Source organism: Opisthocomus hoazin, chromosome 18 (genome assembly GCF_030867145.1).
Source record: "Opisthocomus hoazin isolate bOpiHoa1 chromosome 18, bOpiHoa1.hap1, whole genome shotgun sequence".
Classification (NCBI taxonomy): domain Eukaryota; kingdom Metazoa; phylum Chordata; class Aves; order Opisthocomiformes; family Opisthocomidae; genus Opisthocomus; species Opisthocomus hoazin.
The window spans coordinates 18,286,561-18,302,180 of record NC_134431.1 but is presented as its reverse complement, the minus strand read 5'-3'; the positions used below and the strand labels follow the sequence as shown (position 1 = coordinate 18,302,180).

At 42.3% G+C, this 15,620-nt stretch overlaps 1 protein-coding gene across 2 annotated transcripts in view; it reads left to right on the top strand.

The window, feature by feature from the left end:
- Positions 1–15,620, top strand: part of RTEL1 (regulator of telomere elongation helicase 1) — a 51,412-nt gene extending 35,792 nt beyond the window's left edge. Inside the window, exons 28-36 of one of the 2 annotated variants that reach the window (XM_075438753.1) lie at positions 205–300; positions 1,536–1,746; positions 3,025–3,162; positions 3,709–3,825; positions 5,730–5,972; positions 7,529–7,705; positions 8,286–8,471; positions 8,995–9,098; positions 14,747–15,620. In XM_075438753.1, coding sequence (XP_075294868.1) covers positions 205–300; positions 1,536–1,746; positions 3,025–3,162; positions 3,709–3,825; positions 5,730–5,972; positions 7,529–7,705; positions 8,286–8,471; positions 8,995–9,098; positions 14,747–14,821 — 1,347 coding nt within the window. In that variant the 3' untranslated portion in view covers positions 14,822–15,620. The remainder of the gene's footprint in view (positions 1–204; positions 301–1,535; positions 1,747–3,024; positions 3,163–3,708; positions 3,826–5,729; positions 5,973–7,528; positions 7,706–8,285; positions 8,472–8,994; positions 9,099–14,746) is intronic. The other variant, XM_075438754.1, reaches the window with a different exon arrangement.

Here is a 15,620-nt window from a genome sequence, read left to right as displayed (position 1 = left end):
TTTGAATTGTCCAGTAAGTGGTTACTTTCTAGAAACACTTATGTGACCCAGGCTCTGTTGCAATAATTTAGGTTGACTAGTTTCACTTCTTTGAATGGTGTCACAAACTGAGTTAACCTTTACTACTGGAAATAGCTAAATTAAATGGACAGTAACTTTGAAAAGCATTTTTGTACCTTGCTTCTTTTTTTTTAATCTTCACAGGCGCAACGTTTGTCAACACTTTCCCTTCAGTATGAGAAGAGGTTAACAGATGAGCAGAAAGGAGGAAGGAAGAAAATAAAGCTAGTCAGCAATACCGTATGTGTTTTCATGTGTCTGTGCCATCCCTTTGATCTGCAGACTGCTTTAATTTGAATTGGAAATTTCCAGGCAGACAGATGACTAGTGCCTGAACAAATATGGGTTTTCTCCATATTGTAAACATGCATCAACGCACATCTGAAATCTATTTCTGTCATGTTCTTACTCAAATCTAGATATCACAGACCCAATCAAGCACAGGTCCAGATAGGGCTAGTGGGTGAAAAGAATTGTTTTCTGGCATTGACTACCTTGTGAACATCTCCCATGGACCAGGTGTGGTGGGTGGTTTTGTTCTTTTTGATTAGAATAGAATAGTCCAGTTGCAAGGGACCTCCAACGACCATCTCATCCAGCTGCTGGTAGAGCCTCAAATGGTATAGCTGACCAGTTTCATCTGGGTAAGCGATCACATCCTAACCCCCCTGTGGTGGGTCATTGTTGTGTGTTATGTTTGCAGGTAGATGTTATTATTTTGCCCTGTCCCCATGCTCGGGCAATGCTCTATGCAGCTAGTTGCTGAAGAGCCACAATAGATTCCTGAGAATCCCAGCGGGGATTGTGTGCGCCAGCAGTTGTCCAAGGTGCTGTCCCAGCTGGGTGCCATCTGTCTGTCAGACTCCCAGTCACCTCACAGATGAAACTGATAAAAATAGTCATAGATCCTGAAGCTGATAGTAGTATCCAGGGTGCAAGGAAGGGAGCAGGTTCATTGCAGAAGGTGGTGTTCGCAGTTTGTTGCTATCTGATGTGATGAGTCAGCCTAGCCCTCAAGGTTTGGAGTAAATGTCATTTCAGTTATTAAGCCTGCTCCTAAGAATAGAATTGTGCAATGATACTTGGCTGCCTTCTCTAGGAATATTGCTCTGAAGCAGTCAGCAGAGAAGGTGAATAGCATTGCTGCTCTTCTGCGAGGGAGTGAATGCTCACAGATGTTAGAGGGACTCATGTTTTGGAAATAGATACAATGAGATATAATTTCCAGGAGGTAGGCCAGTTAGGTTTGTGTTTATTCCGTGGCACTGAAGCTGGGTTGGTTTTTTAGGGGAGGGGGAATAACACTTGGATATGGGGGTGGCTACCATAATTGCAAGAGACAGTAACCTGCTAGCTGAAAGCATTCATTGTTCTGTGTGCTGGCAGAACTGTAAACGTATTGCTTCCATCTGAATTCGTGCGAGACTAACTCCTCAAGTCATACTGTTTACTGAAAAGTCTTCCTGTCTTTGCAGCAAGTTGAGAAGAAAGCAGACCTGACGGAGCCAAAGAAGGCCCGAGCTACGCTGTATATCGCAACAGTGAAGGAGACCCTCAGCCAACAGAACTATGATCTCTTCTCTAAGGCTCTTCAGCACTACAAGAAGACAGATGACTTCCACGCTATGTTATCTCAAATGAGCGCTCTCTTTATAGAAGATGAAAAAAAGCATATCTTATTACGAGGTATGGTGACTTCCCTAGTATATTTGTGTGATGTGACCTTTGTATTTTAAATAGACTTGGGTATTTCAGAGGTAAGTGTTTTAAATTTGAGATACAGATCAGTCAGGATGATAATCATTAACTTTCATCACTTCATATTCCCAGATCACACAGAAAGTCTTTTCAATCTAATTATCATATGTTGGTTTGCATCTGGACAGGCCTGGAAAAAATCACATTCCATGGAAGCTTGTGTTATTTTAGACTTTGCCTAAAAGTAGTATAGCTTGTTCCCTGTGATTTAGGAGGTAAGATCAAGAGTACGGTTGTGTGAGTTGGATAGATGCGTTCATAAGGGTGCAGTCTTAAAGCGGTAAAGAAGTAGAAAATCTAAAGAAATTTTCTATTTAAACAGTGGTGAGTATAAAGCAAGTAATCTGGGCAAGCGTGGATAGTCTACTGGTTTAGCTGCTATTTTCTTGGCTTTAACAACTGCTTTGACAGGAGCTGGACTCCCACTGGCTTGTCTTCTGGTTTAAGAGAGTGTTTTCTCTGTGATTTTTCATTTCCCTCTCAACTTGTGAGCAAATGGGCAGATTTTTCCTGTGACATTTTTCATCTACCAAGATTAAAAAAGCATAGTTATGCATCTTGCAAATAGTTTAAGGTTAATGTAAGGGTTAAGGAATGGGAAGCTCAGTATGAGCACATAGTACTAATGGTAGCCACAGTCTGTTTCCCAATTTGCTGATCTTACTATATAAATAAGAAAATATTTGATCGCCAAATTAAGGCTGAAGTCTAGTTTTCAAAAGTGACAGGCACCTGAAACCTAAAGTTCATTTGACGTTTAGGTTTTGTTGTCAAGCATTTTATGGTAAGTGAAACGAGGTATAAATTTTACAGTACATCAGTTATTTAGAGTCTCAGCCCAGCAGATACTTTGGCCCCATGGTTTAAGAGGTGGCTCACGACCTTTTGCTGTGAGTACCTGTTTTGCCGAGAGGTAAGCTACTTCATATTTACAATGAAAAGATTATAGTTATTACTTACTGGTAATAATATTGCTGAAAGTTTGCATGATAGCTGACCTTTGTGTAACTTGTAAGTGTGCTTATTGTATAAATATTAGATAATGACATTTAGATTTTAAGTTATTTAGCTGCACTCTTTTATCTTCATGTTACCTAACCTAGAAGTCATGCCTTTGTAGGTTTCTGTGGCATTTATTACCTGTTGTGGACTGATTTATTTTTTTTCTTTTTTTTTTTTTCCCTTCTTCCCTCTCTCTAATGAAAGAATTTTACCAATTTGTTCGACCTCAACATAAAAAACAGTTTGATGAAGCATGTTGCAGTCTGACTGGAGTGGGCTGTGGCTACAAACCTGAGCACAGCCTCCTGCGGGAAGAGAGGGAGATACTAGCCAAGAAAATAGGTGAGGAGCTTGCTTCAGTGCTGTGCAGGCAGTTGTATCGTTTGATGGACGTTACCCAATCGTAGAGCAAGATGTGTCTAATATGTAGAAATGCAAGGATAGAAGACAATTTATTTTAATCAGTATTGAGTTAAGTCTCTGCTCTGCATGATCCTCTTGCCTGCCTTGCCGTGGTCATGTGCAGATGCCTGAGCATTAGTTACTGTAGAGTTGGTAATAATGCCGTTTTATTTCAAAAGGGGATTTTGCAGATCTGTTTAAATCATGAATCCAACATGTGGATTTAAAAACTTTGTGCGTGTTGTCTTTTCTACCCACATAATGCCACCAGAACTTTGAATAGAGGGTAATCGTGTCATCACAGAGCTTGTGAAATCTTTGAAACCCTGAGACAATAAAATCCTAAAAAAACCCTCATCCCCTCTTATCAGAGAAATACACCTGAAGATCAGGTGTTTTCAGCATGGAATGGCCTACTTTGAAATGCACCGTTCTATGTTCATTCTTCCCTAAGTTCGCTGTTAACAGACTGGTTTGATTTAACAGAAGAAAAACGGAGTCAGCAGAAATCTGCATTCTCAAAGGAGTCGTGTGCTCAGCTAAACCCTGGGCTCCACTTGAACCGGGGAGGAGTCCACTTGACAACAGGACTGAATAGTGCAGGTACCCTTCATGTTAAGTAAAAACACAGTCCCAAGGTTATACTTCTGGTGTTTCGTTCCATCACTGACTGTAAATTCTCCTGGTGGGAAGCAATGTTTTTTGTGTTCGTCTAACACAGTGGCTCGCTATCTGTTGGTAGGAGGAATGAGAATTGAGAATTTTCAGAAGCTTTGTACAAAATGAAACCCAAAAGCCAGTAGGTTAAATCAAGGTGGAGATGAAAGAAACCAGCTAAAGCCAGAAATTTGCCCTTGAGACTGACCTGGCACACGTCAGCGAGGGAAGGGGTGAATTGAGTCCAGGCCTGCTGGCTTTCCTGTTTGTCCAGGATTCATGAAAAAGAGCCATTTAAGGAATATCATTTTAGATTAGGTCACCATGAATCCAGGTGTAAAGAAGAAAACAGTTCCTGGTTTGTTATTGGCAATGTGAACACGCCTCGTGTGGACAGTCTGTTTTTTCTGCAGAAACAAAGACCAGCGAATGTATTCTCATAGCTGTACGTAACTTCTGTATGCATCCCTCTAATCTCATACCGTCCAGTATTTATCTTTGAAGTCAAAGGCTCAGTTATGATTTGATTACAGATTTTCCTGAGAACAACTGGGAATTTTTTGTGTTTCTCACAAGGAAATGAGTAGGATAGTTGGACAGCTTAGAAGTCTTTCTTCAGAGGATAAAGAATAGTCAAAGGCTAATCCTTCCTTAAAGAAAAATAAAGCCGATGTTTCCTGGAAGGCTTTAAAAGCTTTTCATGTATGAAGCCATGTTGTTTCTTTTGATTTGTTTTGCTGTTTTTGTATTTTAAGAACACTTCAACAAAACGGAATCCTTGGTAATTACAAAACGGAATCCTTGGTAATTATTTTGTCCTGAAGTCCATGAGGTTCATTTTTACACAAACTTGTTTCTGCTGAAAATAGAGAAGATAATAGCGATAAATGCTTGTATTATTTCTGTTGCTCACTCCTGAAGTAGAGCATGTTCCTGTGAAAGTGTCAGAAAGCCGTATGACATGCAATAATAGACACTGATTATAAAATTCACAACCATGTTTTTCCCCTTTCAGGAAACTGAGCTAAGCCCGTCTTTTAAAACTTCATTATCTTCTTTAACTTCTTTAAAAGTTCTTTAGTGAAGAATAAAGATCAAAATACCAACAGGTGTGGCAGGTTAATTTAAATCAGTTTCTTCATCCACATTTACATGCCTGTAATATGCAAAACAGAACTTTGTCCTCTAAAACGTATCAGAAACCAGAGACTGACTTTTGAACAGAAGCCCTCTTGGAGTTTAGCAGGGTGTTCACGGCCGCTCCCACCTTCCTTGTACTCCTACATTGCTCATGTGCTATCTCATGTGTTCTTTCAGGTTAGTTATTCCTTTTAGACATTATGTTTTCCTGCTGGGAAACGCACACACCTTTTCTCCTTTTATTCAGAAGGGGTGAGAAATCTGTTCTTTAAAATTGCTCTCAGCAGTTTACTTGCCCGTGTCTCAGGCCAGCATTGCTGGTTAAGCCATCTGTTTAAAATGCTTCTGCTCCTTCAGCATGGCACAACCCCTGGTTTATTGCTGACCTCCATGTGCCGTGTCTTCTGCGCCACCTTCTCATTCCCTAGTGACCGTCTGACACATTTCTCCGTTTCAAAGATTTAAAAGCTCCAGAAGATGCTAAGAGTGATCCCCAGAATTCATTTGCTCAGTTGTGATTCTTAGGAGCAGGTCTTGGCTCTGCCCAAGGCCGTGCCAGAGGGAGGAGCGGGGCTGTGCGGGCAGTGTTGGCTTCACCACTGTGAAGCAGCCCAGGAACCCCCTTCCCAGTGAAAAGAGGAGTCGATACAAAGCAGTGACCTGTTTGTGCGCCCCCAAGCCCTGCTCGCATGTGTTCTTTTGTTTCTCAGGGCAGAACACCGGTCAAGCTCCAAAGACAGACGCTGAAACAGCTTCAAGCTCGAGGAGAGATGCCCACCAGGTCCTCAGGTCTACTTACCTCAACGACGTGAAAAGGGCTTTGAACAAAAGCACTTACAGCCGCTTCTATGAAGCGTTGTTAGCTTACAAGAAGACAGATAACTACGATGCTATGATATCAGTGATAGCAGCCCTCACCACTGAGAGGCCAGAAGACTTTCATCTCCTGCAAAGTAAGGGATGTTTTTTTAAAATCACTTTTATTTAGCTGAAAAGAAGATGTAGGTGCTGTGGTCTCATGTGAGCAATAACCTTTCACTGGTCATTAGTCTGCAAATTCTTCACTTTTAGGAAAAACTTTCAGCTTTGGTAAACTTCACCTCTCCCACCTTTTTGGTTTAGCAAACCAGATGAATGGAGCAGCAGGAAAGGTGTGTTCAAGGAATGTCACTGAGAGCAAAAAATGTCAAGGTTATGCAATGCTGTCTCTCTTCAATGAGAAACTGTCAAAAAGATTAGATAAGACATCAGTAATTCCAGTCCTAACCTTCAGTCAAGCTAACTTCATTCAAATTACTTTATTCCCTTTTTTTCCTCAATGACTACAAGTGACTGCTCTCTAGAAAAGACAGTGCTGACTATTGAACTGACCTGATTTTGTTCTCCAGACCATGGATTGCTCTACTGGTGCTAAGCTGTTCGATCACTTCCAGGTTTGGGGATGAGCAATCACACTTGATTCACTGTTCTTCTACAGAGCTTTACCTCGGAATAGTTATGGAACTGTCAGAATTTAGTACTCTTATCATTCATAATAGTCTTCTAGAAATTTCAAGCTGATATTTATTTTCTCAGAAGTGGTTTGTTTATGGTTTTTTTCCTTTCATGGGTTTAATGATGAAAGTATTTAGGAAGCTGCAAGTTTTCAAAGTTTGAAATCAGGCTTTATTGTTTAAAAAAAAAAAAGAGGGAGTATATAGGGTTTTTGATTGCCTTGATGAAGAGATCTTGTCTTGTGCGGTGTCACACCTCAGTTCCACCTTCTCCCATGTCTCTGGTGTGAACTCTGCAGGAAATGATGCATACAGTGTATGCTGGGAAGTGCTTATGTAGTTTCATTTGCTGTTTTTAGGAAATAAGAATGAAGTATTCCATTGACCTTGAATAAATGTCGTAGTCTCCAAATTTTTAGAAAATAATTTTCTTCTGGTGCACTAAGTAGTCGGATTAGTCTTAACGCAGTGAAGAGTGGGAGGGAGATGAACTGTGCAGCACTGTGAGTCATAATCTTCCCCCAGGCGTTCTTTCTCACAGCCAGTATCTTTACTGAGCAAGTGTTTTGACCTCGGAGGCTTTTGTGGTCGTTGTCTGTGCTTGGCAGCAAGTCATAATTGGGATTTTTTTAGAATTTGTGTATATGTGTTGTGAATCCTTGTCAACCAAACAAGAATAAGAAATTTCCTTGTTGAGAAAGTCTTCTCAGATGCTGTGTATACATCCGATTTTGCTAGATCGCTTGTCAGGGGAAGGGCTGGATCAGGTATTTATGTTTAGCTGTAGAGAACAGAAGAATTTTAAGGTAAGTTGAGATCATTTTCAATACTAAATACTCATCTGCCTTCTGGCAGAGAAAACCCCATGATTAGAAAATAAACAAAACCATCAAGTGCTCCACCAATGTGAAGATACTGAGGAATACATATGAGAAATTGTCCCTTCCAAAGCAAGGAGTCTTCTGTGGTTGGGTGTTTATTTTCCTATGCATTTGACTGTGTTTTCCTTTGGACAGGGTTTTACATGTTCGTGCGCCCTCATCACAAAGAGCAGTTCAAACGGCTGTGCAGAGATTTGACTGGAATGGTCTGCGGCGAGGGAGAGAAGCAATTGCAGCAGCAGGGGCAAGGTGAAGGGAGCCCTCCGAGCCTGGAGAGCTGGTGCACTAAAGGAGAAAACAGCCACGCACAAGGTTGGGAATGGACACTTGTCTGAAGTTTAGAATCTAATTTATTATTATGGTGGGTAGTGTCCAGCAGCCTTAGCTGTGGGCTAGGGCCTCACTGCATTAGGTGTGTAAAGGAAGATCAAAGCAATTGGCCATGTCCAAAGTGTGGTTTTCGGTTGGTTTGTTTTCTTTTTGTTTTTAAAAAAAGGTGTAAGATAGAATACAATGTGAGATGGGGAAGTGCAAGGAAAGAAGAAAAAAATTAGTTATAGTGCCATTTTCTTTAAACTGTAAAGTGCGTTATGGGTGAAGGCAGAATTTTTGCAATGAAGTGAGGTGGGAGCAGGAGTGGATCAAGATCCGCTCTGTCTAGGAACCATTTCCACAGAACTATTTCAATATAAAGGGTCCATTTCAGTAATAATCCATGTGTTAGCATCAGAAGCTTCTGTTACCAAGGAGTATGGCATAAAAAAATAGTTACTCAAATTGTGATTTTCTTATACAATGAGAGCTTACTGAACTTACTGGTAATTGTGTTTTGTGGAGTCTGTGTGTTGTGTTCTGGATTATATTGTTTTGTATGTTTTTTTTTAACAACCAGATGCAGCCACTTCTAGGGGTGAGGCACTGGGGAAAACTCAGAGGAAGATTTCCTCCTTCTGCTTTAACCAGAAAAGCAAACTTGAATTGCCAAAGGCCAAAGGATCAAAAGAAACCAGTAACGTGAGAGCACCCACGGGCTCTGGAGCTGTCCCTATCTTCCCACTAGAGATGGAGCCGGAGTGTGGTAGGTATAGGTGAGATTTTGGATGTAATTCTCTAGTACTTGGGAATAAAGAGAAGTTATAGAAATTAGAATTATGCTGATGGTCTGTTAAATGATGACTGGTTCATGCCTATATTTGCTCAAGTGCAATAATGATTAGTGTGGTTTGCTAAGCAGAATTTGTACTTTCTGCCACTTGCATATATTCTCTCGAAGTATTTCATTGTCTTTATCGCAATGACGTAAGAGTTTCCTGAGAACTTGCGGATTTTTCTCGACAACTTCCTTGTAAAGCAAGGATGTAACCTCAGTTTCTAAATGGGGATCTGAAGCACCGAGAGACTGAGTGAGGTCATGTGAGAGAGATAATGTAACAGGGCCAGGTATTGCACTGCTCAGGTAGTTTATAAAGCTCATGGCCGTTGTTTTCTGGGCTGCACTGGAAACGAGTATGCATGAGAATTGCACGGGTGGTTACTGGAATTTAGTCATTTCCTCCCTCTCTTTCTCTCTTCCCCTCTCCCCACGCTCCCCTCTGTTCTAGGAAGATTCCAGTGCTCTAACTGCAAATCTGAGGATGATGTGCCTTTTAAATGTCCGTTATGTGACTTCACTTGCTGCAAAACATGCTGGGAGCAGTTCTTAAAGGTTATCTTGTTTACTGGTTTCAGTTTTTCCTGAAACTGCTGGTGAATTTTGTGCTTCCCAGGAGTACCACGTGGACAGCCTTGGAAACAGAATTCCTCTGTTTACAGAGAGAACGCCTAAATCCCGATGGAAGATTTGCCACCTGTTCCATTATTTTCCGTGTTCTGCACTGTGACTGGAGGCAGACCTCTGCCTGGTGCTGTGGTTTTTACACCTTTGCATCTCCTGCTGAGCTGCCTCCCCGTGTTTTCCCATCTAGAGCTATGCAGGCAACAAGCTGTGGAGTCAACTTGACTACATCTGAACCTTTCTTTTAATTTTTTTTTTCTTGCTTAGGTTCATAATTTTCCCCATCTAAAAACCTACTGTGAAGTGCCATTGTGAGATGAGGCAAATCAGGAACAGGCTGCCCAGGGAAGTGGTGGAGTCACCATCCCTGGAAGTATTTAAGATGTGTAGATGTGGCACTCAGGGACATGGTTTAGTGGTGGACTTGGTAGTGTTAGGTTAACGGTAGGGGCCTATGACCTTAAGGGTCTTTTCCAACCTAAATGATTCTATGAATCTGTGATTCTAAATTCATACTCAAATATCTCCTGTGTTATCCTGTCCTTTGGTTTTCCTGGCTGAGTAAATTGGTTGTTGAAATTCTTTAGGTAAGAGGATAGAACTGATCCCACAGTATACGTGTTTGGTAGCATCTTGCCCAACATTCAGTTCGGCAGCCAGCTATTGAGAATCTGTCACCCTGGGTGTGGAAGTCTTAATACCAGAGTTGAGTGGTTTGTAAACACTCACAGGTGATGAAGAAGGCTACGAATCAATGGAGCTCAGGAACCTACCGAATCGGTACAAAAGGAAAAGAAATTTCTTCAACCTGTGAATCTGAAAGCGAGTATGAAATAATCAGTCATTCCAAATTCCAGAGGAAGGTCTTTTTCTCAGGAAGGAGACACTGAATTGTGTCAGCTAAGCGTAGAAGATAAATGGTGTACTAACATCCAAATAGAACAGGACAACCAAGACAGACTTGGTCCAAGACGAACACGGGATAATGTCCAGACTGTTATTCTCAGACATGTATCTCCTAGAGGGAATTCAGAATAGCTGTTCAGCTGAGTTTCATCCTCAGTCTGCTCTGCCATATTTCTTTTAAAAATGTTAAAATCCAAAGTATTGGATTATAAGGAATGTATATAAGAAAGTACAAGAAAGCCAAAGGAAGGTGTCCCATGTTTGCTGTAGATTGGCCAGTCAAACCAGTTGCCTTGAAGAGGCATTACCACCGAATACTCAATTGTTCCTTTTATGCCAAAGTATAATGAGGATCAATATCTGACAGTTGACATACTCCAGTTCAGAAAAACCTCTAGCAAAGTCATGACAAGAATTTTACTAGCGCGTGTTTATAATCTTTGCTGCTTGAGACTTGAGCTGATTCAGGAACAGAATGAGGTCCCTGAAGAGTTTTTTTGGTTAGGCAAACATTTATTATCCTGTCGGGAGATTATGTTATCTCAGACCATAAAGTTTTATCTTACAAATGTCTGGGGAAAAATTCTCTCCTTTTGCCAGTAAGATGTAACTTGTAATTGTATCGTCAGCTTAAGAATCCACAAAATTAGAAGTCCTGCCTGTTGAGCAATTGTAGTGAGCTGTTCTGTGGTTTCTGTGTCTTGAAATTGGTAATTCTGAGGTCTGCTTTTCTCCTTAGCCCACAAGTTAATACGCATTTTCATAGGTCATAGATAACTCACAGAATTTGGTCAGCCTCAATTGTTTTTAATCACTCCTTCTTCTGATCGCACATCTCTTAGACTGGGGATTAAAATAGTCTGGTCTACTAGATCAGATTGTATTCCAGATTCAGGTACTTGAATGTGTCCAGAGGAGGTGGTGGAAGGGCTGGAAGGAAAGTCTGATGAGGACCAGCTGAAGACTTTATCTAGCCTGGAGAAAGAAGCCCGAGGGGTCACCTCATTGCTCTCTGCAGCTTCCTGAGGAGGGGATGTGGAGAAGGATGTGCTGAGCTCTTCTGCCTGGGATCCAGTGGCAGGACGCGTGTGAGCGGTTCAAAGCTGTGCTGGGGGAGGTTCAGACTAGATATTAGGAAACATTTCTTTACCAAGAGGGTGGTCAGACACTGGAACAGGCTTCCTAGAGAGGTGGTCGATGGCCCAGTGCCCTTAGTAATACGCTTTAGCTTTAGTTCAGCCCTGAAGTGATCAGGCAGTTGGACTAGATGATCATTGTAGGTCCCTTCCAACTGGAAGTATTTTTCCTGTTCTATTCAGATACCCAATGCAAAACCACGTTTGAGGAAATGAGTCATTCCCCCTGGGTCATTTGTTATTAATGACTTCCATATTTGCCACTTACCTGAATAATCTTGCTGTTTACAGTGAAACTTCATCCCACGTTGTACCAGGTGATGACAGGGGAGGAAAATAGCTGTGTTTTTCTTAGCACGGTGAATCAGAGCTTTGCTTTGTGGTAGCATACCACAGCCCTGTGAGGTGAATACAGTCTTACAATTTCTAAAGATCAGGAAAGACAGATACAGTTTGAGGCAAACAATCAGAACATAATAGCAGACACACTGAGTCAGAATAAAGGTCCGTCCAACCCAGCATTCTGTCTCTGGCAGTGGCCAAAAAAGGATGGCTAGGAAAGAAGAACATGGAAAGCATGAGTGATGATTCTTGCAGGTGATCTCTCAGTCTCAAAGCTATTTGCAGCACAAGAACTCCCTGAGCTAAAGGTTGCTTCTGTATATTAAGAAACCTCTGATGCATTTCTATCACATCGTCTGATTCCCTCTGTAAAGAAAAGAACTTGTCATCCATGTCCTATGGCAAGCACTTCCACAGCCTAACCAAACGTTATGTGAAGAACCATCTCATTGTTTGTTGTCATTTTGAACCAGCTTCTTGCTAGTTCAGTTTAATGCCCAGCTTGTTTAAAAAGGACAAACAAAATACTCTTCTGGTTCTCAAGAAAATGCACCATGGATACCCTGTCCTTCGTAAGTGCATCTTTGGAGTCTTTTCACGTACACCAACAGTGTGATCCATTTGCCTCCTCCATAGACAACATCCATCAAAATCCTTATGTCTAAGAATGGGGTGTTTTTCTTGCTTTGAACAATAAACTGTTGGGTGGAGGGGATGTAAGAAGCATCTCTTCACCAACTGAGACCTGTTGCCTTGCTGTTCAAGCACTTCTCAAGGCTCAGCATGACTGGCACTGTGGCCTTTGTTATGGAGAACATGAAACTACATGGTCTGGTCACCTTTTCTTACCTATGTCATACCTTTCTAGTGATGAGCAGTTCTCAGTATGCAGTAATGGTAGCTTGCTGGTGGTAGGATTGAAGTATAGTTTGGTTAATGAGAAGTCAAACAGCTTCTAGTTTGGGATATTACTTGAGGGCTGATGCAGAGGGACACTTCTCCCAGTGATGAGGCAAAACTGTTCTCTGCTAGTCGTGCAGATGGGAAAGAAGAGCAGCTTGGTTGAGAGCACAGGATTGCAAACAGGAACATTATTCCATGTTTCTCTGAAACCAGTCCCAGAGGAACCATCTCCTAACCCTTCCAGCCGCATTCCTGCCCATGCGTTGGTTGGCTGTAAAGACAATGGAGTCCATTCATGGCAAGGGCTGATAGAGGTGCCCTTACCAGCAGGAAATGAGCAACCCTGTTTGTTGTGTCTGAGCTTGGAACTCTCATCAGATGGCACTGGGCTTTGTCACCACTGACTGAGCTGGATTTGAAAACTCTTTTTTTTTTTTTTTCATTGCTATCTCACTGTGTTTTCTCAGCTCGGGGGCGCTTTGGTGCACATTGTCCTACGAGGAAGTGACTAACAGCCTATCGCTCAAAATGCAATGACTTGGGGTTTGCAAATTGTGGTGTGTTTTCTAATTTGTTATTTTACTGAAATAGCTTATGGCAGGGAGAGGCAGTGAATAGTTTTGGAATATTTTAGAAGCTTTTGCAGGAGCAGGCAGAACTCCCTGCGGCTGGAGGGGCATTAGAGGGATTAGTGCCAGTGCATGTTGGGTGATTTTCAGTGCGTTGGGGGAAGCCTGGCGGAGGCTGTGCCAGTATATGCTGCTTTTGGCATTAGTTTTCTGGGCAGAGGTCTATTGCTGCTTTGCAATCTCTTGTGAGGAAAGGCTGAGGGAGCTGGGCTTGTTCAGCCTGGAGAAGAGAAGGCTGAGAAGGGACCTTAGAAATGCCCATAAATATCTGCAGGGTGGGGGTCAGGAGGACGGGGCCAGACTCTTTCCAGTGGTGCCCAGCGACAGGACAAGGGGCAATGGGCACAAACGGAAGCAGAGGAAGCTCCAGCTGAACCCGAGGAAGAACTTCTTCCCTCTGAGGGTGACGGAGCCCTGGCCCAGGCTGCCCAGAGGGGCTGTGGAGTCTCCTTCTCTGGAGATATTCCAGCCCCGCCTGGCCGCGGTGCTGTGCAGCCTGCTCTGGGTGACCCTGCTTGGGCAGGGCATTGGGCTGGGTGACCCACAGAGGTCCCTTCCAACCCCTACCATTCTGTGATTCTGTGATTTATTCATGCTCTTTTTGCAAGTATTCCTTAGAGACCAAGTTATTCTCATTTAGACTATCTGTAATATGGGCAAATAATGTAAGATTTCACAGTTGATATATTACACTCAAAATTTTTAGAGCTCTTTGAGACTGTGTGCTGGAAGGTAACGTGAGTTTCCCTCTCCCCCTCCATTTACGGTATTTCAATTAACGTTTCTAGAATCAAAATACTAGTGCCCAAACCTACTTTGCAGTCGACATCTTTTGTTGCCATGATTAACTTCCGTGCTGTAGGGAAGCCTGCGCAGTGCCACTGATGTAGGTAACCACCATTTTAGCTTACTGAGCTGGCAATTTTCTCCCACGGACTAATTTTTTTAAAAAAACTTTACTATCTCACTTTTGAAATAAGCAGAGCATTTTAGTTTTACTAGTAATTTGTGAGATATAAAAAGAACAGTTGAGGTTCATCTGCAGGTCAAATTGCTCAAGACCGGACTTTAAAATTGAAGATTAGCGAAGGAGCAAACTGAAACCTGGGTGGAGAAATGGTTGCCTCATGTACCCAGTCTTCTGCTGTTAACTGAGAAAGGTGTGGGGTGGTATGAAGAAATAAATGGACTTGATTCCCCTGCAGAACTCTTGGTCATGACCATGTGTGTCACCGATGTCCTGGTATGCCCTGGAGATCACTCCCTTCTCTGTGCAAGAGGAAGCAGGACTTCAGGGAACTCGTTCAGCCATCTTACAGGATTTTACTAATAACGAGTACATCTATACTTCACAACAGCTGTTGCAGGCTCTGTATTTCCTCATTCCTGTATTTTAGTCTTCCAGATATGTCATGGTGGTAATTAATCCAAGAAAACTGCTGTAAATTTGTTGCTGCTTCACTGGGAGGCTTTCTTTTTCCTCCTTTTATTACTAGCAGTTCAATAACTGACTGCACAGTAACACTGCATTTATAAAGAGTAGATCCAATGTCTTGGGGACTGTCAGATGGCTGGCGTGGCTTATGGTTCATATTGGACAATTGCAAACTTGACAGAGAAATTTAACACGTTATCTATGTATTTTGTTCATTTATTTATATAGATGGTGAAGAAGTGCCCAGGGTGCCACAGTGATGTGAAGAAGCAGCGATTAATCCAGGTTTTCTTCTGGTCGTAATCTCACCGACAGAAAGGCCAAGGACTTCACACCAGCAGAAGGAAATATCTGCACTCTGGCTCCCGAGCTGAGCGGAAGCAGGGTGAAGGTTCATTTAAATATCTTTGATCCTTGGCTCTGGAGTACATGCTGCGCACCGACACGTATCATTTCTTCCTGCAAAGGTGATCAAGGCTGAAAGGTCTCTATCTCTCTTTCACCACTGGCGGGAGACAAAGCAGAATGTTGTCCTCTGCTGGAACTACAGGTTGATTTCTGGTTTATATTAGCCTGTAAATTCTACTGTGGCCACTCTCAGGCTGAAATTTTATATCCTGGAGGTGCCTGTCATTCAGGGGCCCTCCAGGTAGCATCAGCTCCTGGAAGAACCCTAGCAATAGTACTACAGTGGAACTGGGCTGGCCACGTGAGGCCAGACTACCCACCACGCACTGGTGTTCCTGGAAGGAGTGAGTCACGTTCACTGTTTGCTGTGTGGCAGAGCTGCTGTCTCCAATAGCAGAAGATACGGAAAGGATGATTTTTTTAAAAACAAATTCCAGTGGCTGGATAGTGAGCTGTGCACCCCAAGGCCTGATTCCTTCCGTTGTGCTGGGATTTTTTGAAATGTGCTTCTAAGGAGGCTTTTTTTCTGCTGAGGACTGGTATTTCCATTGTGCCTGTGTTATCTGATGTTTGCTTTCCAAGAAGAAAAAGGAACTAGTTGATTTAAAACTCTAAAATAAATCAAGTTAGATGGGTGTAAAAAGACCTCCTGAATAGTTCCACTCTCTGTGAGTAGTGGATATAAGTGGTTAAC